This window comes from Ambystoma mexicanum, chromosome 9 (genome assembly GCF_040938575.1).
Source record: "Ambystoma mexicanum isolate Mex_15411 chromosome 9, UKY_AmexF1_1, whole genome shotgun sequence".
Taxonomy (NCBI): domain Eukaryota; kingdom Metazoa; phylum Chordata; class Amphibia; order Caudata; family Ambystomatidae; genus Ambystoma; species Ambystoma mexicanum.
In genome coordinates, this window is record NC_090931.1 from 362792609 (window position 1) to 362815111 (window position 22503).

Sequence of the window (22503 nt, forward strand, 5' to 3'; positions counted from 1 at the left end):
CTTACCCTCGCAATGAGCCTCTTCGGAAGTGTTCCTGGCCTATCCAGTGTACTGACCAGCTCAAACCCAGAGCATCACACAGGAACGTCACCGTCCCAAGTCGAGATTTGAGACTCTGGGACTCGCTAGCTTGTAGTCCTGGGCCTTCTCCTGCCAAAAATTGTTGTCCTAGCTCCTCTGGGTCTCGATTTACGAGAGAGTGCCACGCCGCAACCATTTGCAGTCCGTCCTTGTGTCGCCCTGCTGTGGTGACCATCGCTGAAAGTGCCTGCAGTTCTTGCCTACTGTGTCCTGGGACGTGCTGCACTGGAACTATCCTTCTCCTTTCTTCGAGAGCTGAGTAAAGGCTACTGTCCCGCCACAGACCGTAGTCCCATCCCGCAGCCGATGAGAGCCAGAGCGTCCTGAAACTGCAGGGTTTACACCTATTAGCGAAGTGGGCTAGACTGCCAAAGGTTGGTCTGGACTGTGCCGAGGGTCGGTGAGTACTTTCCTAACTTACCGGTGGCCCCCTGGCACATCCACACCTTTTTACGCACAAGTATCCCTCAAAAGATACTCTTCTTGGCTGGGATAGCCAGCATTCCACAGCTATTCCCGAACTCCGTAAGTCACTCTATCTGCAAGGGTAGACCTTCTTCTAAGAATAAGAACGTATTCTTCATCACCTCAAGCCCCTTCCTTAGCAGCTACAGCCCCCTGAAGAGAACCAGCTTTTTCGTTTATGCAGGCAGGTTGGATGGTAGCAGTTTTTTTATATACTTGTTTTTGATCTAGCAGGTCTTAAAGATGATATGGCCTATTTGGCCCCTCATTACATGTGTCTTGGAGGTAATTATATGGCTGCATATTTACAATCCTTTTGGTCAGGCAATGGTGTACTCGAGGTAGTCCAACTCCAGGCCTCAAGGGATTGATTAATGTCGCATTTTCAGGATACTCCTAATTAATATTCATGAGATAAATGTGCATACAGTGATTCTAAATGAATGCAAATGTTGATATCATGAATATTAATCAGGGATATATTGAAAACCAGTGGGCCTCGAGACAAATAACCTCTTATGAGGGGCCTGGCTGGTGTTAAGTGAGGGCAGGGGAGTGCAAAAACGAGTGTGTCAGTAACGTCTTGTGGTCGGTCATATTTTGGAAATGCCTCATCTTGATCACTGAAAAGTGAACGCAAATGCCATGAACTCTCTGCCCTTCTTCCCTGCACTGTTTGTCGGCCTCTTGGCAACTGAAGGCCTTGCATTGATTGCTCTTCTTTGCAGTTGCTCATTCTTGATTGAGGATCTGGTCATCGTGTTCTGTAGCAAATCCTCCTACAGTGTGCACTGTTGGTGTTATCCCTTTACCACCTCACCATTCTAACCCCTCCTGCAGTAGCTCATGACATACCAGTTTCAAACGTTTGTCCAAGATGGCACCATTGTTGTACAATCTTCTACCTTAATACTCTCTCATTTATTTTTTTCATTTTATTTTTTAGTGGGAAACTGGTATCTCCAAAGTGGACAAACTTCAAGGGCCTGCGTCTGCTGTGCAGGGACAAGATTCGCCTGAACAATGCCATCTGGAGAGCCTGGTACATCCAGTGTAAGCGACCTTTAAACAATAACATGACCCGCAACGCCCAGCCCATTTACCGATGAAGTGTTATACAGTGCTCTACCACTGTGCACCAATCAAAATGTGTCATTTAAGCGCTGATACCCAATGTGCAGCTCAACAAGTTCGCCTCCATTGCAAATCACAGCAATCTTGATATTTTTAGAAACCGCTCCTTGCACACAGTGCCTTCCAGTGCACCTGAATCAAACCCATTAGCACCACCTGTGGTTCAGGCATTTGGAAATGGCCAAGCAGAGAGAACTTCTTAATGGAATGGGGGTGATCCCAAGTGACCTGCACACATTCGGGGGTCACTTTCAGTGCAGTGTGTCGAGGACTAAGCAGCCCCTATTTGAGAAGTACAACATTCACTGCTTAGCCAATGGACCTCTGTGGCAACCTGTGGCATCTAACATATATTTTTGAATGTGTGTTTGTCTGAGTGTCCACTATAGAAATGGAGAGGGAACTATCTAGAGGGCTCCAAAGGGGTCCAACAGGGTTAAGGTTTCACAGTGTATCTGATGATGTGCTTGAAAGCACCCCTGGCAAGTAGAACTGATGCTCATTTTGCTTAACAAACGACCCTAGTTAACAAAAGCAAAACATATTCTTAACAAATTACCATAATAAAAGCTACAAATGCAAAAAACATTAGTACAAGTAATCCAGGAAAATTGATACAAGAAGATCTGCGAAGTCAGAGTTATCGACACTCAAGAAGTATACATCCCCAGTGACCAAAAACCTGTAACCTGTAATCCAATCATCATGCCACCCAAGAGACGAGCTACTTTTGGAAAGTCGTCTGATGCTCGGCGTAAAGAGGCAGCGAGGGTAGCAGAGACCGTTCAACAACGCCATCAAAGACATCAAGCATAAGCAAGCAGACAGGCAGCAGTGACATAGGAAGACACACCAGAACAGAGACAAGCAATCTGACGTGTGGCGTAAAGAGGCCAGGACAGCAGAGATCGCTCAACAACGCCATCAAAGACATCAAGCATAAACAAGCAGACAGGCAGCAGTGAAATAGCAAGACACACCAGAACAGAGACAAGCCAGACCAGCAGTAAAGAGGCCAGGGCAGCAGTAGGAAACTATATTAAATGTTTGATTACTTTGTATCTCAGACAACACTGGGTTTATCTGTTAGTATTCAAGTAAACCTATCCTCTTAATCTACCTGCCACTCCATTTTAGTTCCATATGAAATGATCTTTGATTTTCAGTAATAATCAATATGCAGTTCCGCCCATACACCTCGCTCACGATCTGTAGCACTCTTCTATTCCAGCACTGGGACTCTAGTATCCTTACAATTTTAGTAATGGTACCCAAACACTGCTCTGCTCATTCTCCTGCTCCCGAACATCGACTGGTGCCTGCCAGATTATTTCAACATAGAATAGGACAGGCAATATCTAGACCACTGTATGCCTCTGGGGAGCGCAACAAGCCCTAGAGTGCGCTGTGTGCAGTTCATCTAAAAAAGAAAGAGCGCTTTTTAGCCTTGCTTTGTTTTCGCACCAAGGTTAGTGACAATGGACAAAAATGCTAATGACAACAATATTAAATTTAAGAACAGTGTCCTTCACAAAGCTTTATTTCCTGAGCCGTGTGGGTGTACAACATCCTAGTAGAGAAGATAAGTGTGGAAATAAAATGATGCCAACTCATTTGCGAATCAGTTTTTTTAAATGCCATCACACAGCAATCCTGTGAACCTCCCCCACATCGCCAACCAGGTTCCCTGTATTATGAAGGGCCGCATAAAGTTCCACAGGCTGGACTGGGCACTCTTTCTGTATGGAGGCGAGTTGTGGGCACCAGCGTGTACTGAGTTTAGTTAAACTATCCTTTAAAGTAAACGGGGCATGGCAGAGTTCTGGATGCCCCAGTGCTGTATTCATGATATCGTGGAGGGCAGAACTAGGAATTGTTATTTAGTTGTACAGGCCGCATTGCCATTAATCTGGATGAGAAAACGTGCTGACGCTCAAATGGGATCTTTACATTTAGAAAGGAGGCCCTAGAGGTACGGGAAGGGCTCCTGAGAGGGAAGGTTTCTAGTTTTTCTGCACCAGTGCTGGTCATTGGGCCGGCTCTCGGTGGATCCGAGATCCGGCACCAGATGTGTAGCCGGATCTCGGGATCCGGCCAGCGTCAGCCGCCCAAGCCCATGAACCACGCTGTAAAAAAGAAAAAGAAAAAAAAAACGCCCGACGCCCGCGACGGGAGCATTGCCGTTTACCGCTGGCTTTTTTTTTTTTTTTTCTTCTTTTGGCCCAACAAAATGAGCCAGGGCTCATCAAACGGACGTGGCCTAACTGCAGGGATCCTGCTGGCCCGTTAGGCCACGCTCCCCCGAGGAGCCCCGGCTGAATGGGTCACTGGCACCCCTGCCAGGCATCCTTTTCTAGTGATCAACACCCTCTCCCCATAGGGGAAGAGGGTGTTGATCTCTGCATTTATTTTTTATAGGCTTGCCTGGCAGGGGATAGGGCCTCGCCTATTCAGCCTTAATGGTGGCGCTGCCCCCTGCCAGCTGGGTAGGGGCAGCGTCACCATTAAGGCTGAAAGGGTGAGGCCGCTAGAGGCTGAGGGCGTTTTCCTGAAGACTGAAACTCCCACGAGTTTCAGCGGCCTCACATTTTCTCCATAATGGTGGCGCCGGCCTACAGGTATCTCCTGCTTAAAGGGATTATGGCTGAAAGGCATTTTTTTCTGGAGCCTGAAGCTTTCGCACACGAGCGAGAGCTTCAGGCTTCAGAAAACAATCCTTTTTGTGTAGTGGCCAGGGCTGGTAGGGGAGATTAGTGTGCCCCACCTCAAAACGAAATTTCGGAGCCTGCCGGGGCTGAGCCCCGGCAGGCCCCGGACCACTTAAAGCCCTGGTCGGTGGTAAAAGGCAATTTTGCCATGTTGAGCGCTTTTTTTCTTTCTTTTTTAAAGTTTTTGTCTGATCGGATGGCCACTACCAAGCCCGCCCCCTCTAGACCACGCCCTCTCTGTCCCCCCTGAACCCCTGCCCAACTCCTCCCCCACCCCGTACTTGTGGGATCCCCCACCACATTTTTTTCCATTTTCACCACTGGTCTGCACTCTTTCTCTATTGTAGCGGTCTGTATAAAGTCTCCTCCATCTTGTGTTGACACATCCTTGCAGAAGCAAAGAGACTATTACTCTCGGTCAGGGCCCATCCCCCTAAATAATGCCACACGTTTCCAGTGCACGCACACCAATGCACTTCCCTGCCAATTCGCTTTTGTACTTTGCTGCAGAGCAGCCGATTCTAGTACTGAATACAGCGCAGCATCCTGCCAGTGCACGTTGGGCCTCATTCCCTTCTTTATCCTGCGCACAGCTGCTCGTGCTGCTCGCCCAGGCCTGGCCTCCTCACAGCTCGTGTCATTTCATCCTAATCAGCTCCATGCAACGCTGTTCTTCCTGGAACTACACCCAGTGACGCTTTTGCACTCTACCTGCGGCGTCAGCACTCCCTACAGTTCCAACACTGGGCACTGCTCCTAACACATCTGTATATGGCCGAGGTCTCGCTAACGTGTCTGATCGGATGTTGTGTTTTCTCCAGATGTTGAGAAGCGGAAGAACCCAGTTTGTGGATTTGTTACTCCGCTGGAGGGATCTGAGGCTGATGACCATCGTAAGCCAGAGGTACGTACGTCTCATGCTTAACATTGTAGATCTGTGTGCTCTACCCCCGCCCCCTCCCTCTCTCCCCTGGTGCATCCGAGGACATTGAGTGTGCGTGGACTTTGCGCCTTCTGAAAGGGCAGTGTTTAGAATTGATGTTCATGGCCAAAACGTGGCTGTGTCTACTTTCTGCTCATCGTGTGGATGTGCTGCAGTGATCGGTTTCTCAGATATACGAGTTCTTTTGCAAGGCCCTTTTTACATTCTGGTAGCCCCACCTCCCTTTGACAAGTAAGGGGCAATGCCGCACTATCTAGCCAGTGGTACGGGTAAGGGGCACACAGTAACACTTATATGTGATTGAGATTAATAAAATTAGTGCACTGGCACTGCCGGGCAGGTAGCGACCCTGTAGTTATGTATTTTAAAGTTGTGCCTCCCCCCTACCGTACACTAGTAAAGAAAGGGGCTGGTATATAACCCTATCAACCACCCATTAAATGGCAGTAAATAAAGACTTACCCAGCAAGCATGAAGCATCAACATATTTAATATAAATGAAGAGAATTCATGTAAAGGAGCTCATAAATATGTACAAATAGCATCTTCGATGGAGTTCATTTGTACTCGAGCAGTAGCATCAATCAAAGGCATGCAAGCATTGCATAAAACTTGTTCCTCTTCCACTGATGCCACGATTCATGTTCTTTCATTTGTGTGGCAGAGCGGCTGGGCGGGGGGGGGGAAGCAACTTGTGTTACCACCTCCTCTCTTCCTCTCTGCTCCAGCATTGGCGCCAGCATAGCAAGCGGTGCTCAAAATCGAAAGTAAATGCTGCCTGGCATGCAGCTGCCTGAGTTTTCTCACTTTGCACTGCAGAGTGCAAATGTGAAAGGCAAAAGGTGGCATGCACACTTATACGATGCCTTTTTCCCTTTACATTTGCACCCCGCAGCGCAAATGACCAAAATTTGGCAGCAGGGACCCATTACAGTGTAAACTTAACCGGTCTCTCCTGCTCCCAAATTACGCATTTCAGGTGCATGACCTTCCATTTGGTTTCAAAGACTTCAATTTCCACAATTCATTAGTCACTGTGTAAATGCATATTAATAACCTTCCAGATAGCCTCTTGACTCTAGCAACACCTAAACCTCAAACTTTCCATTACTTACAACTACAATGGGACTTTGGGAAATTGTGGTAGGCTAGCATTTGGACAAACCAAAAAGGTCTCTTTATCTGTAGCATTTGGGGTACTCTGTGCATGCACGTTGTAGATCTGCTAAACCCACTGCCTGTATAATAAGGATACACATTATATAACATGAAGTTGTGTGACTGCTGAGACCGACAATGCCACATATCGGTAGAAAACAATGTAGGGGTTGTAGAGGGACTTGAGGAAACCCCACACTCTTAGACAAAACACCCACACTCAACCCATTTTGAATATAGGCAATGGAGGGGTTTTAGAACATCATCCCTGCCCTACATCCTAGCGCCTAATCGGTCCTACGAGGCAAACCCTCCAGTCTGCCTCTGTGAACCTCTGGTAGGATGGCCAAGGGGTGGCAGATGTCTCCTCAAGCTAGCAGATGATGGACTTACGGGTGGTAGTTTGAGGATCCCCCTGTTGACCCCACATAGTCCCTGGGCAGAGGTCCAACCCATTGCCGCCACAGACACGCCTGTTACTTTAAGAAAATCTAGGAGCGGCTGTCCCGCTGAATCGCCAGTGCTTAAACACTGTGTTCCCCTCACACGGGTGCAGGGATCCTATAAAAATGCACCAAGGATAACGCGCACCTGATTAGGGTGAGAAACTTGTCAGCCCCCAATAGTCTCCACTCTCAAACAGTTAAGGACACATAGCCTAAGGAAGTTCGCCTTGGGCCAGTTTAAGGACATGACAACCAGAGAGGGGGTCACTCAAGAGGAGGAACGAGCCAGCCACAAGACCCACATCAGAACTGGAAGCCGTCCTCATGGGTGGAGCCTACCAGTCAAACCATACACTAGCTGCTTAAAGAGGCTCACCTGAGTTCCCTTACCCCGGAGTGAGGCCGGAAGGCAGGGCGGCTGTGTGGCAGATGCAGAGTGCATGGCTAATGCAAAGGGATGAGCCAATCCCAGGTGCTGTAAGCATCCCCATGGGCCGATCCTGATAATCAATCTCGATCAGTGAAAAGGGACTCATGTTCACGATGGAGAGAGACTGGAAGGTAAGGTCAAAGCCCTGCAAAAGCCCACACGCTCGGTCTGTCAGTGGCAGCATTTAGAGTAAGAGTTGGAGACCGGAGAGTTGGGAAAAGAGACGTTTGGAGGAGGTTGGAGGAGAGAGCAAGAGATTGCACAAGACCCAGGAGAATGGAGGCGAGGTCTAGAAGACTGGGCAATATGGGCACCTCAGAGCTGGAGGACAGACCCTGGAGACTGACTAAGGAGGCAAGAGTGCTGGAGCAAGAGCCAAGGAACAGGAAAGTGGTGGTCAAATAGGGTGTAAATGAGAAAGAAGGTTATGCCTTGAGGGGTGCAGAAGGTGCCAAGGGAGGTGGAGAAGACTGGGAGACCTAAAGACCAGAGAGCTGGAAAGTAGAGGAATAGAGAGCAGAGCCCATGGGGGGAAAGAAGGTGCCCTGAGGGGGGAAGAAAGTCAGAGAGACTTCGAAATTCTTAATTTCAATGTAGAGTGCAGGTGGGGTTACCGAAAGGGGAGACAATAGGGACATTTATAAGGAGCCAGGTAAACCACAACACCCAAGTAGAGGGTGAAAGTAGTAAGAAGGCAGGTGGTGCTCAAATGAGTGAAGAAAGGACCCACCGAGTTTAAAGAAGGTGCAAGGAATATAAAGGCTATTAAGGCTGAGGAAAGAAAGAGAAAGTGGTTCTCAGAGGGGCAACGAAAGCACATGCTAGAGAGACGAGAGACTTGGAGAAGAGTGACCGTAGTGCCCAAAGATAAGATAGCGGTAAGATAGCTCTGCGGAGTGAGAGCTTGCTGCTGCAATCTATGTGTTATCTGCAGGTCGTAGGTTTGAATCCCTGGCAAGGCCAACTCAGCCTTTCATCCTTCTGAGATTGATAAATGAGTACCAACTTTGTGTGGGATGACGATGATGTATGAAAATATGTTCTATCTACAGCGCTTATGTGTAAGCGCTATATACATAACAAATCATTATCAAAGGGGTAAAGAAAGTGAGCACGAGGCAATATCTGTATTAAAAAAACTTCCCTAAAGGATGAAGATGGTAGAGAGTGTAGAGACTTTGAAATTAGAGACTAGGAGAGGAATGTGACTGAAAGGGGTGAGGTAGGTGACAGAGTGGGGAGTGGAAAGCAGAGATGCTATGAAAGGAGAAGGGACCGTAGTAGAGAGGCCAAGGGCCTCATTACAAGTTTGGCGGTGTGGGAAAAAAAAAGTGGCAGTAATTCCGTAACCACCACTTTTTTTGGGTGGTAAGGGAATTACCAGGACTTTTTCCCGGTCTGCTAAATGATAATTTCTGGCGGATTTACCGCTGGTGGAATTACCACACAGTAAATCTGATGATTTTATTTGGGAGGGGGGAGTGCTGGATTCACCTCCTGCTTGTTGCTGGCTATAAATCCTCCACTCTACCTCCAACAATCTGCATATTTACCACACAGTAATTCCATCAGTGGTAAATCTGCCAAAACTCTCCAGGGAGGCCTTTGGACTCCAGAAATGTGGATTTAACACCACTTGTAATGCCATGGTGACCCCACATGACCAAGTGACGGAACAGTAATTGAGTGTGGCAGAAATTCAGCGGAATTACCACCAAGTTCGGTATGAGGCCCCAAGAGTTTATATTAAGATTAATGCAAGAAATGAACATCTTGAACAAAGAAGTACAAACAGATGAAGTTGAGCTGGTAGACAATGAGACGAGGCTGATGAGGAAGTAGGGGCCTGGATGAAGGGCGCATAGAGGGAGTAATCTGATGAGCCCGCAGGCTGAGATCTTGGAAAGAGAGGTGCTCTAGGCAGAGTAGTTGATTAGCCTCTCTCCTGGTTCACATCCAGGGCTCACTTGCCCGTTATATTATTATTTCATATAAAGCACAACATTCGCCACAGGCATCTTGGTGCTGGAAGGAACATTTTTAATGCTCGGTCAGAATTGTAGTTGATTCTCGATAGCACGCAGCGCCCGAGCTAGGGCATTCCAAAGTTTAGCTGCAGCTATCGAGAAGGCACAACCTCCAATTCTGGAGCGCTTAAAGCAAGGCACTTGAAGCAAAAAGGTATCCTGTGAACGTAGAGGTCATTGAGAGATACATGGGCAAAATGTACATTGCAGGTGTTCTGCACCCATGCAAAGAAAAGCATGGTGCACTATACAGAGGGCTTTAAAATCGATTCGCTTACGAACCGGAAGCCAATGCAGAGACTGAAGCACAGGATATATATGCTCTGAACGGGATACCAGCAGTTGTCCGGGCAGCTGGATTCTGTAGGATTTGAAGATGATTCTGCATATAATCTAGCCGAGCTAGATAAAGTGAGTTGCACTAATCAATGGTACTGAGAACCAGAGATGCAACAACCTGAGCACTCAAATGCAGAGGGATTAACTGAAGAACTTTCTGAAGTATTTTTAGATGGAAATGGCCAGATTGATATACTGCATTGATCTGGGCAGCAGTTGCGGACAAAGAAAGCTTTAGACCCAGATCGTGCACTACAGGGACTGGGGATGGAAAAGGACCAATCGTCAAGGGCCAGAACTTAGGAGTCCAGAGTGAGGTTGCAGAGGAATGGCCAATCACCATCACCTCTGTTTTGTCACCATTCAGCCTAAGCCAATTGTCACTCATGCATCATCCCACCACCTCAAGGCAACTCCTCAGCTGGGCTGCAGTATCACTGTTCAAAAGATTTAAGCGAACAGTGATCTGTGTGTCATCAGCGTAGGAGTAGCAGTTGAGGCCGGGGGAGTGGATGAGTTTGACCAGTGGCTGAATAAAGACATTGAATAGAATAGGAGATAGGGCAGAGCCCTAGGGAACTCTGCCACCTTATCGATCTACTTCAGCTTCCTTGACATACAAAGAGATTGAGTACAATCTGTCAGAAAAGGTTGAAACATGACAGAACAGTACCAGAAATGCCAGAACCAGCCAGATGGTTAAGGAGGGTGGTGTGGTCAATGGTATCAAATGCAGCTGAAAGATCTAAAAGAATCAGCACACCAACACCACGCTGATCAGAGAGACGAGCTAGATCGTCGACCAGGGAGACCAAAAAAGCTCTCTGTGCTAGGTCCTTGGCAAAGGCCAGATTGGTAAGAATAAAAAAGAACGTTTCTTCCAAAAATGTACTAGTCAGAGGAGTGATCAGAGACTTCATGAGAAATGGCAGGAGGGATATAGGACGAAGTGGAATTACCAAGGCATGTTTTAACATTGGGGAATCAGCCCAATTCCCTGGCCCCTTAATCTTTTGTCATGAGATTGAACCAAGAGAAATCACTTTGAGGAGCGACAATGGGGATCCTGGAGAAAGGCATCCAACTGCAAACCAGTAGGGCCAGGCAACAGAAGAGTAGAAAGAAAGGCGAGACGTCCCATTGAAACCAGTTCTTGGCTGAAACCACCAGAGAACAAAAAAGCCAAGACCTGAACCTAGAGACTTTGTAAGCACATCTCTTTTTACAAAACTTTTTCTTGGGAAGGGAACGTTAGGAACCACTGAACCCTAAAGAAAAGAACTTTTCAAAGTTTAAGTTTCCCAAATGTCTAGTTAGTCAAAGCCACCAGGCTAATCCTGCTACTTCAATTGTGCTTTATTTCTCTCTCATTTATTGTTTGCCACCACCTTGTGAGAGTTACCAAACAAATCACCTTAAACACACATTTCTGTGTTTGTCTTGCAGATTGGATCCCCATCACAAATGTGACCCACCTAACAGTCAATCACTCACTGTTGGCAGGTGCACAATCTCTTCAGGGCTAAACCTGCGCTCACCCTAAGGTAGTCTCCCTCTTAAAAATCTTACATGACTAGAGTAAGCCATGCAAATCTGGTTCTTCATGTGGAGGTGCTCCCTCCCCCAGCTAAGGGGAGGAACGCTGGGAGTTTCAAAAAGGGAAACTCCTAATCATGAGACATCATTTGTGCTTCCATTAGCAGAACCTCGGAGTACCTCAGGATTATGTGCCCCACTCCTTCGGGGATACTCCTCGGTCCCAACTGTCAAATTTCAGAGTTCCTGCTTTCCCTTGACAACCTGTTCCTGCTATTGGTTTCTTATACTGTCATTCAAATGTGTTTCCTGCCTAGCTGCACAGAGGCTGCCACTATAATGAGAGAGACACACACACACACACACACACACACACCCCCCCCCCTGGCCGCCTTGAAGTTTCTCTTTACGCCACTGCCCTTCTAACAGGGAACACTAAATCCTATCATTAGCGATATCCCCATCTTTAGCATTAGGCCTATACTTCATACATCCGCCTTACCCTATAATTTCCCATGGTTGACCAACCTGCAGTTGAGCATGTAGAGCTCTTGTGGTACTACAGGACACCCTTTAATGAAATCTCTTGATTGGCAGGCCTGTTGGACTTGGACTTTGCGGTAGACCCTACCTGGCACGGTGAAGGATGCTGAATAATCTTGCACCTGCAATCAGATCTGTCAAGTAAACCTCATCTGCAGCTCTGCGTGGACATTATTTTATGGAGAGTAATGTGGTCGCCATCTATTCTCGCCCCCCCCCCCACACTCTCCCGCTCTTCCAATGGAAACTGGCATTGGTGGCTTCACCGCTGCTACCCCCACGTGAGCCAAGTAAGCAAAGGCATAGCGTGTTTGCCTAGACCTGGAAGGGCACTGCCAACCACAGGACCGGGAAAGCGACACTATAGCCTCATATCTGTAACCCAGGGTGTACCCCTCCCGCGCCCAAGTGGCCGGCCCCTCTGTGTGCCATCCCAGTGCTGGATGAAAACCTGTGGAGGCCCCTAAGCAGACGAAATGTCGCCCCCGCCCCTTCGCAAATTATCTACTATTATCTACTAACACGTTTTTAATTTTCTGCACCGCTTTATTTTGATTCGTTGTCGCGGGGCGCCTAAAAGGCCGGTGCCTACTTGGCGGTCATGTGCAAAGTAAGTGGCTCGTGGGCTTCGTAGCTTCTGCAGCACTCATGCTGCTGGGAGAAAGATGGCCGGGAGGCAAGGGAAAGCAACACTAGAGAGGTCAGAGGGAAGTGGAGGGGGCATATGGGAGGTAAGTGAAAAACATTTCCGGGTTGGAGTGCGCTTGAGCCAGTGGCTGCTTATGGTCATGGTGATAAGTGTAGGCCTTCTGTCTTGCATCCTACACAATCAAATCCAGTCGAGCCTGCATGAAGAAGCAGAAGTGGCCCTGGACATGTTTTTCAAAGTGGCCCATATTAACATATGCATACTGGAAGCTTTGTAACAATTCGTCCCACTCAAAAGAGGCCTGTGGTGCAGAGGACCAGCGGGGAAGCTCCAGTTCCCTTTAGCATAGCTCTAAACTCATATGCTTTTGGCTGGTGACTCCCACCATGAAATCATGTCACTCACCCGTCAATCCCCTTTACTGTCAATGCAGTCCAATGGATTCTCACCCGGCGAAAACAAAATCTGCATTTTTGACCCTCCCAGGGAATTCAAAGGGTTGCGCGGTATGCCTTTAGGCCTGTCCACCACTGAGTCCAGTAAATGCACAATCACCCCAATAGAAGAAAACGTCAAATCTTCAAACCAGGCCTTTTTTCAAGGCGAATGCAGGGAGGGCGTTGGGGAAAGAAGAGTCAAGTTTGAGCAAGCAGCGTGTGCCCTCGAATATGCCGCCGAACCAGGCGACATTCGGCTTGGGGTGGATGAGGCGCAATGGTGCACCCTGTGGCGCGTGGTAACAATTGTGCTCGGGCGCTTGCCTTCATCTTTGCTATGGTTTCATGTAAAAGAATACAGAAATGTATGAAGTCCAGGGAAAGGGTATCCGCGCCTCCTCCCAGCCCTTAGTGAATGTGAACTCCAGGGGACTGTGCAGTGCATGCTAAGTTTCCTTCCAAGCAGCAGATTGCTACCCCCGTTCCTGTGCCGGCCCGCTCCCGGGGCACTGGAGCGGGTCGCACACGTCACCGGCACAACCAATGGAGCTGCGATCACGCAGCGGGCGTCCCGCAGGGGGCACCATGCAGAGTCCAGATCACCGGACTCGACACACGTGCTCGGGGCACCCAGCTGACACTAGCCTTGGCTCTGGGGGCACCAAGGCCGGGGATACCACACAGGCTGTGGCACAAGGCGGACTCAGACACGGAGTCAGGGTTGTCACTTCCTGGGACTCTGCTGCAGTGTCCCTCACGTGCCAGCAGAGCCCCTTTTATTTGGATTCGTCATCTTAAATAAAGGTGCAATACGGCCACAGTTAAATGTGCAATACACAATAGTTCCTAATAAGGTACATCCTATGAACTGGTCGCTGGTTTGTTTCACTTTATCACAACTTAAAGGACTAAGCTTCTGCAGCCTTTGCTGGGGGGAAAGCTGCGCCCTCTCCTTCCTCCTCTCTCCATCACCCGCAGTGCCCATAATGTCTCCTTCTGGGCCCACCCTTCAGAACCAAAGGAGAGACAAACATGCATCTCCTGTGCTCTCAGCACATTAGGTGCGGAACAATGCTTCACTAACTGGGCTCAACTGTTACCTTTGATGTCCATTGATGAAGCAGGGATTGATTTGGAAAGCCTGGGAAATTACTTTTTTAAGATGTTTCTTTGTTAGCAGTGCCTATTCTAATATGTAAATGTTTTCAACTGTAAATTCACACACCGCTCCAATTACCTACCGAATTTATAATTAGGCAATGAAAGTGAGCAATTACAAAACTCTCCCTCTTAAGGTTACTTTACAGCTATGAAACCTGCTAGTTTGATACACAAACAATACATTCTCATTTAATATAGATATTCAAACTTTCTTAACACAATGCATAACAACAAACTGGAAGTTTGTGTGAAAGACTCTCAGATACACCGCTTTAGCAAAGCGTGTGCTTCTTGGCACATACCTCACTGGGCATTGCCTGCAAACAACAGGGTGTGTCTGAAAGGGACCTGTGCCCAAGGTGTCGCCCTGAAGGACTGACGAAAGCGCTGCACAGAAATGTCTGGCTTTGTAGCTTGGTGCGCTTCTATTTTTTAGATTTAAAGCACTGGTCACTACTATGCGCTGACCCTCCCCTGCCCACTTATTCTTACTTGCCATCTGCATCAGTTCTACTTATAGGGGACCCGGCATTTTCAGCACTTTGAAGCTGGTGATGTACCCACCTCCAGTCCTTGCTAATGTAGGCAGGGCTGGCGCTAGGCACGTGCAGCATGTGCGGATGCACTTGGCCCCGCGCCAGCTAGAGCCACACGCAGAGGGAGCCGTTGACTCCCTCTTCTTGCAGGCTGCAGCGTGGAATTATCAAAAAAAGATGGAGTCAAAAGCTACCCTTGTCATTGACGCTCTGGTAGTTCGCTTTTTGTAAGCAGTGGTGCTAAGATAGCATGTATCAGTTAGCTCTTACAAAGAACACAAGGGAGTGAGATTCTTTACAATCATAAAACAATGCAATTTATTAATTTACAACGAAACCACCGAAATATGCATATTTTTTTGCGATTTGTATGCAATGTTTTTCTCTGTGCCTAGTATGGCATATGTCATTGTTTTTAAACACATTTATTCTTGTAAACAAATAAATTGCATTGTTTTATGATTGTAAAGATGTCCCAGGAAAACCGGGACATCTGGTCATCCTAAGCCTATCTGATGTGTTAATTTGCTGTGTGGCAAGTCGTGCCTCAAAATCCACAATAGACACGTTTTCTCTTGCAAAACATAGGTAAACTTGCACAGGCTCTGTGTGAAGATTTAGACTTAATAGTACTGTAGCAGGGACAGCGTCCGGGCCTTTCAAACTTTTTGGCTGAAATGGCCCCTGAGTCTCTGGGGTACCGTCAGCAGCAGCCCTTGTGTTAGCAGTCTAAATACACAGCAACATCTTTAAATCTACATGTTAAATCTGCGCTTTGCAATGCTCACATTACAGGCTACCTTTCCTGGCGCCATCAGGCCATCATCTTCCTCGGCCTCCCTCTGTATTCAGCCAGATATCACCTTGTTCCCTTTGTGCTTCTGTTTGGTCTGTATAATTGCTCTTTGCCAGCAAGGTGCCAAATGGCTTTTCAGCACAGAGTAAGTGCTTCAGCTCTGTCTGGCTGCCTGTCCCAGGATAAAATATCGAGATTAAGCACCTGCCGCTTTCCTCGGTCTCCCTTACATCTAATCACCCCACGAGGTGATTTGGCCTGTTTTCCCAGTTGTAGGCAGGGCAGTGCTTTAAGTGGCCTGCACACCCCAGACGGGCTTCTTTGAGGGTGTGACCTGGCAGGGGGTCAGTGCTGCAATTAGGAGGCAACACTTACCTCACATGAATACTGCCTGTTAGGCCACGCCGTACGAAGCCCGGACTGATTTTGCAAAAGGGCAGGGGCCCTAGCCTTACAGGCACCATTCAGGTCAGGAAAGTGTTTCATTGGCTTTAAATTGCGGCGCTGACCCCCTGCCAGGCACCCCTTTCACTGGAGATGCGGGGTTCATCGGCCTCTCACCGAGAGCTTCAGGCTTTTAAAAAAAAAAAGCCTTGCCTTTTAATTGTGTCCCTAACCACCCCACCAGACACCCCTTTCATTAGAGATGCAGGGAGGTTGGCGACATAATGACGAGGCAAAGCTGTTTTTCTAAAGCCTGACGCTCTGTTACACACGAGGGCTTCGGACTCCACAGACAATCGTGCCTACCACCAGCCATGTAGGCTGGGGATGGCAGGGGACTTCAGGGGCCCTGGCAGGACCCTGTCTGAAACACAATTTTCAGAGCCTGCCGGGGCTTCACCCCAGCTAGCCCTGGCCCAATTAAAGCCCTGTTCAGGGGCCCTCTAAACATTATGTTGCAGTTATGTTGAAAAATTATGTTGAAACACCTGTGTATGGGTGCAATATAAATAAAATATCATAATGGGGCCCTCCAGCCGTGACACACCTTCAGCCAGCTCTGTTCCGGAGGCTCCAGAGCATCTGTCTTTGGAGTACCGTAGAAGTTCTGAGATTTTCTGCTCTTTCCGTGAGCACGTGTCCTGCAGGAATTCGGTTCCATGTGTTAATATCCCCGCAAAAATATTCCGATACAAAAATATCACCATATTTTAGCGGCGATATTGAGGGGGACACCTCCGCAACCCCTGCATTATTTTAAAATGTGCACCAGACACCCCCGCAACCCCTGCTCCCACAAATTATCCCCCCCAAAAATATCACCTATGGCGAGACAAACAGCCATATGTACAGCGATATTTTTGGTGGGGATAATATGTAGGGATACCAAGAATTCTGCTTTGCTCCTGAAGCACAGAATTCATATTCAGACCATGACTCATGGTCTGCTTGTTGGTACCAAGGCAAGTAGTTGTGGATCTTTTTCTGAGTATTTCACCCTTTACTTTTATGAATTGGAACCACCGGAGTTGTGGCAGTTTCGGTCGTCTCAAGCTTTCACCTGCTTCTTTTAAGATGCAGGCAGAGATTCTACTGATTTTGGGCTAAAATGCTACAAGTAAACCATGTGCAGTTAGTTCAACGTGATCAGTACTGTGCAGAAGCAGGGAGTTGCTACATCAATTAAAGGGAGGCTAGAAAAGGGAGCCTTTTGTTGAAGAAGTGTTGGAAGCTTACAATTTGATGGTCCATCTTTTGTGTGACTATTAGGGCAACGAAAGCGTTTGACGTGTCTCTACATTTTGGTAAAGTCTGCCACTGTTCCCTTACTGCTCGTCGTGCTGAGGACCGTTCCTAGAAAGCTAGCGAAGGACACGTTTGTTTTTTCTGCCCATTTAGAGTGGCTCGAAGTCGAGCCGTGCTGAAACTGTTGTAATGTCAGACCCCCCACAACACCCCCGTAACCCCCGAATGACCTTGCGGATGCTGGCTTATTGTTGTTTATTTAAGTACGCTGTTTGAGACGATGTCCAGTCATAGTTTCGAGAAAAAAAAGGATCGAATGCCCTTTTTTTCGAAACCAAAAGGACCGAAAAAATAAATTTCGAATGCTTTTTGATTCATTTATATATTATTTATTTTAGTATGCATAAAACAGTTCTTTTTAAAAAGAAAACGGGGGGTTGGCGGGGGAACCCCCATTAAATCTTTTTTTTTAAATAAAAAGCATTCGAAACGTTTTTTTCCAGCACTTTTGGTGTCGAAAAAAAAGCATTCGATCCTTTGTATTTCGAACAAGTCACCTACAACCGTTTGAGACCATAACCAAGTAGCCACATAGGCCTGTTCCCCCAGCGATCATCATTTGTTTTCTGCGTTTAAGCATGACACTGTTGCAGGCACAGCTGTGTGGTAATGGGTGGGTGGGAAGGGTGGTTTTAGTAAATGACCTGTCCCTTAAGAGATGTAAATGGTGGGTGATTAGAAAGGGGTTGGGGGTGCATAATGCTGCACGCTGTGGGGGACAATGACTGAAAGTAATGGTGGTCGTTTAAGATGCATTTTCTTTGCCTGTGCTTTTTTCAGTCATTTCTCGTTTGTACATAAATCTGTTCACCTTCTCGTAGTAGAGCTAAATCACTGTCAGAATGGGAAGACACTGGGTCCAAATGGCTTCTGAGCTAAATTATGAAAGGACCAGCATGACGAGATAAGGGAACATATTTAATTTGTTTGAAGATAGCAGAAAGAGTGCATGTCTACCGCTAGACTAGTGCAACCACAATTATGGCAATGTATAAAAAAGGAAAAACAAATGTAGTGGATCATATCGTCCGATCGCTTTTCTCAATGATGAAACTAACATTCTTGCCAAAGTGTTGACAGACGAATTGGGTGATGCCATCACTGATCCACCCGGATCAATGTGGATTTATACCGGGAATAAACTAAAGGTAGATTCTTGATGCTCTGGTTTTCGTGCCAGGAATTCCAAATACACTGTATGTTTTATCGTAGGACTCGCATAAAGCCATCGATTTTATGGAATGGTAATTTCTTTGGGGCCTGGTACAGAAAATGCAGTTTTGCCCTGTTTTGATGCGTTGGTTACAATTAATATGAGGCACTGGTTGTGAGGTCCAAAGTTAATGATTTTTTTATTTAGAGAGTTTCATCTGAGAAGAGGGACGAGGAAAGGTGGTCCCTTCACCCCATTAAAAAAAAAAAATTCTGTTAATTATCAAATTATTAGCAAACTGGATTCAGGAGAGACCGAGTGCTTTCTGGATTTTGTTGGCCTTCGGGGGAAGGAAGACCAGGTGTCCCTGTATGCAGATGACATTTTGATTTACGTTAGTAACCCCTTTTTTGCGAATAGGAAAGTAATGGATGTTATTGGAGAGTGTGTATCAGTTGCAATATATCTGTCTGGTGTATGATTGGGAAGAGATGCCCACACTTTGTGCATTGTCCTTTGAAGATAACCAGAGACCTTCAAATATTTGGGCATTTACCTTACACGTGATAAACTTTTAGTAAAAAATTATTGAATTGGTCCTCTTGTGACACTGTCACATGGTTGTGAGCGACTAGACCAAGACGGTGTGATAACATTTTTTTTCGAATACATTTTTATTAGCATTTTGAAAGTACAGAACATCAACAAGGAACACCCCCCCTCTCTACTCACTTCAACCCAGTCAGAAGTAGTTTGCAAGGAATTCAAGCGATGGAGCCAGCTTGCGTCGTCTGTGGTGTGATCCTCTGCTTTGAGAGATAGGGCCCTGACGTTCATGCTCAACCTAGGTCATCGTCCTACTGATTGGGTATTATCCCCAGAACAGTCATGGCTCTCGGACACCAAGCTCGGCGAGCTCTGTCCTTGAGGTACCGCAGCAGGGTGGACCATTCTGTGCTGAACTTAAGGTGGTCTCCTTGTAGTGAATACGTTAGCCATTCCATCGGAAAGAGAGACCAAATCTTTGCGATCCATTCGTGGTCTAGCGGTGGTTGCTCCGATTTCCATTTGCGTGCCAGGACCAGGGCCGCCGCCATCATCATGATGATGTAGAGTTTCCGGTGGGATTTGGACCTCAATTCGTCCAGCACCCCACTCAGAGCAATCATGGCTAGGCCCCAGTTTCCCACACTTTTAATCCCCAACACTTGTTAGATTGCTTCGTGGATAGTTTCCCAGAATTGGGCTATTTTCGGGACGGACCACCATATGCGACTCCAGGTGCCTGTCGGGCCGCATTTCCTCCAGCATTCCTGGGAGACCCTCGGGTATATCTTATGGAGCTTGACCGGGGTGAGGTGCCACTGTGCCTCGGACTTGGATTGATCTTGTAAGTTGATTTATCAGGTTGCATATTTTTGTCCATTCAGCCTTGGCTATTATCGTCGGCGTCCCATTTCGCAGTGTAAGTCCTGTTCAGTGGGGGTTCACCTTCTTTAATGAGCTTGTAGATATTCGCTACCACTTTTTTCTCCCCTGAGTCTGTGTTTAAGTATTTCTCGAATGGCGTTAGCTCACGCCTCGCAGCACATTTCATTTCAGGATGGGACAGCCAATGCCTCAGTTGGGCGTAGGGGAATCGTTGGTTCTCCCCCAGTCCGAAATCAGCTTTCCATTGCTCGAAGGATTTAATTTGGGATCTGATAAACATATCTCTCACTCTTTGGCAACCTTCTTGCCACTACCCCTGGAATGTGGCAGCTTCGAGGCCGGGGGAGAACTGTGGTTTCCGAGAAGTGGCTTGTAGGGTGAGGGGAAGGAAGTAATTGGGGCTTTCTCGACCGCGGTGTCCCAGGCCCTGGCCACCATTTCTGTAATCAGGCTTGCGTACAAACGTGCAGGTCTGTCTGCCCTCAGCTTCCGCAGAACTTCTTCTAGTGCCTCTCCCACTACAGCCCCGTCCATAGGTCTGGTGTGATAACATTTTAACAGCTTTTTTTTTCAAGATTGTAGCAGGGTTAGGGGTTGAATGAAAACTATAGGAAATGAGCAAACTTGATAGAAAACTTAAGGACTCTCCATAGTACAGAGTCAAGGATGAACGCACATACACTGGGGGTTTCTTGGTGCTGCCTACATTGCTACTGCTACTACTACAGTCGCGGTCCCGCCATGCACACAATAGTCTAGTAACACAAATCTAAAGAGATGGTTAACAGAAAGGCTCAAACCAACCCTTATTAAGTCATTTAACCACTTGGCTAACCCCAAGCCAAAAAAGACTCCAATTTTGGCCAACACAAATGTTCATAGACATAGTTTTTCCATATGTGACCCTACTCTAACAAAACAAGCATACATCGGGTTTCTTGTACAGTACCCTCCTGGGATACTTATGAAGCTGTTTGCCAAGACTCTCTTCTGTCCACTGTCTTGAGGTCTCTTCCACGGCTTGTGGTTACCCTTGGGATTCTCTAAGGTTTCTTCATGGACTCCTGTTGCTCAACAGTTTTTCTGGAAACTCTTGCCATGACCTCTGATTCTCAGGATTATCTCACTGAGGACTCACCATGACCCCGGGTTCTCAACATGAGGTCTCATATCGATCTTACGTTCTCAAGATGTCTCTCTGAGGTCTCACCGCTGTCCTTTTGTTCTCAAATGAGCTTCTTTTTGAGGTCTCACCACAAACTCTGATTCTTTGTTATCACAGTTCAGCTCTCTAATAGACCTCTGCTTCCCATTATGCTCTATTCAGGTTTCTCCTAGACATGTGTAATATTTCTTCCATGAGAACAAGTATTCCCCCCTCCCCTCAGTCAGGGTCCTTTAATGGACAGCCACTATTGTGACCCTCATGCCAGGGGTTATACTCCCCAATCATCCCTTTTAATATCATGGTCTCCAGCCTGTATCTTCCAGAGAGTCTACTGTATAGTAGAAGACAGCAACACTACCTTGCTGAAGGTATTATCCTCCCCTTGTATCGAGGGCGTGATAAAAGCATGTATGCTTATGTAAGGTGTTTCTCCCCTTTTTAGTCTTAGGGATGACTGAGCAGCAACCTGTAGGAGACCTGAGCATAGGGGTATAACACCTTACTGCACACATGTGCATAAAATAATGAAAACCCAGGGGGACGATGGCTGGACCCTCATAAGGGCCTATAGTTGGTCAGCCCAGATGACTGCAGCTGATACTGGTGCCCCTGGTTAAATAGACGGCCACAGCCTTATTTCTTATAACAAGCTTGAACCGCTTTTGTTTATGTAATTGGTATCTGCCAAAACCAATCCTCAGTACACTTGAGTCATATTACATCACTGTGCTCCTAGCGGAGGCGCGATCTGCTAGTACTTGAAAGAAACAGTACTTAAAGGTTCTCCTTCCTTCACTTTCAGTATAATTTATTACACTTTAGTTACCATAATATTGAAACAGTTCCTATGGGAACCTCTGAGAACCAGTACATTCACATTTGGTAAACAAATGTTTATCAAGATTAGTGGGATCACATTTAGAACAAGTGCATTCGCTGCTAGTAAATAAATAATTAAATAGATCAGTGGGATCACCTTTGAACAAATGCTTTTACAGTTGGTAAATAAACAATTAAATAGATCAGTGGGACACCTTTAGAACAAGTACATTCGCAGTTGGTAAATAATTAAATGGATCAGTGGGATCACCTTTGAACAAATCAGTTGGTAAATGAATAATTAAATCGATCAATGGGATCATCTTTAGAACAAGTGCATTCGCAGTTGGTAAATAATTAAATAGATAAGTGAGGTCACCTTTGAACAAATGCTTTCACAGTTGGTAAATAAAGAATTAATTCGATCAGTGGTATCACATTTGAACAAGTGGATTCACAGTTGGTAAATAAATAATTATCTTGGTCGGACCAACGACTCCTCGTTACTGTTGGCGGCAGACTGCCACTGGGACGTACAACACTTAACACAAAACTCCACCAATCCACCAGTCAGGCCACAATGGGGCGCAACCCGCCTCTATACTGACTAGGCGAGCCCCCTCTGAGAGGTCCTAGTGGGAATATTCAGATTCCCCACCAAGCTGGCTAAGTGCCCAGCTCACTACTGTGTAAATCACTGCCCCCAGTGAGGATATAACCTAGGGAAATGGAACAGTACCAAACATACCACACGGACCAAAACGGGCCTCTGGAAGATAAGCGGGCCGATTCCA

The 22503-nt window shown here is 46.9% G+C and overlaps 1 protein-coding gene across 1 annotated transcript in view; it reads left to right on the plus strand.

The window, feature by feature from the left end:
• Window positions 1-22503, plus strand: part of MLXIPL (MLX interacting protein like) — an 800126-nt gene that overhangs the window by 248994 nt on the left and 528629 nt on the right. The window contains exons 2-3 of the mRNA XM_069614794.1: window positions 1493-1599; window positions 5210-5292. Coding sequence (XP_069470895.1) covers window positions 1493-1599; window positions 5210-5292 — 190 coding nt within the window. The remainder of the gene's footprint in view (window positions 1-1492; window positions 1600-5209; window positions 5293-22503) is intronic.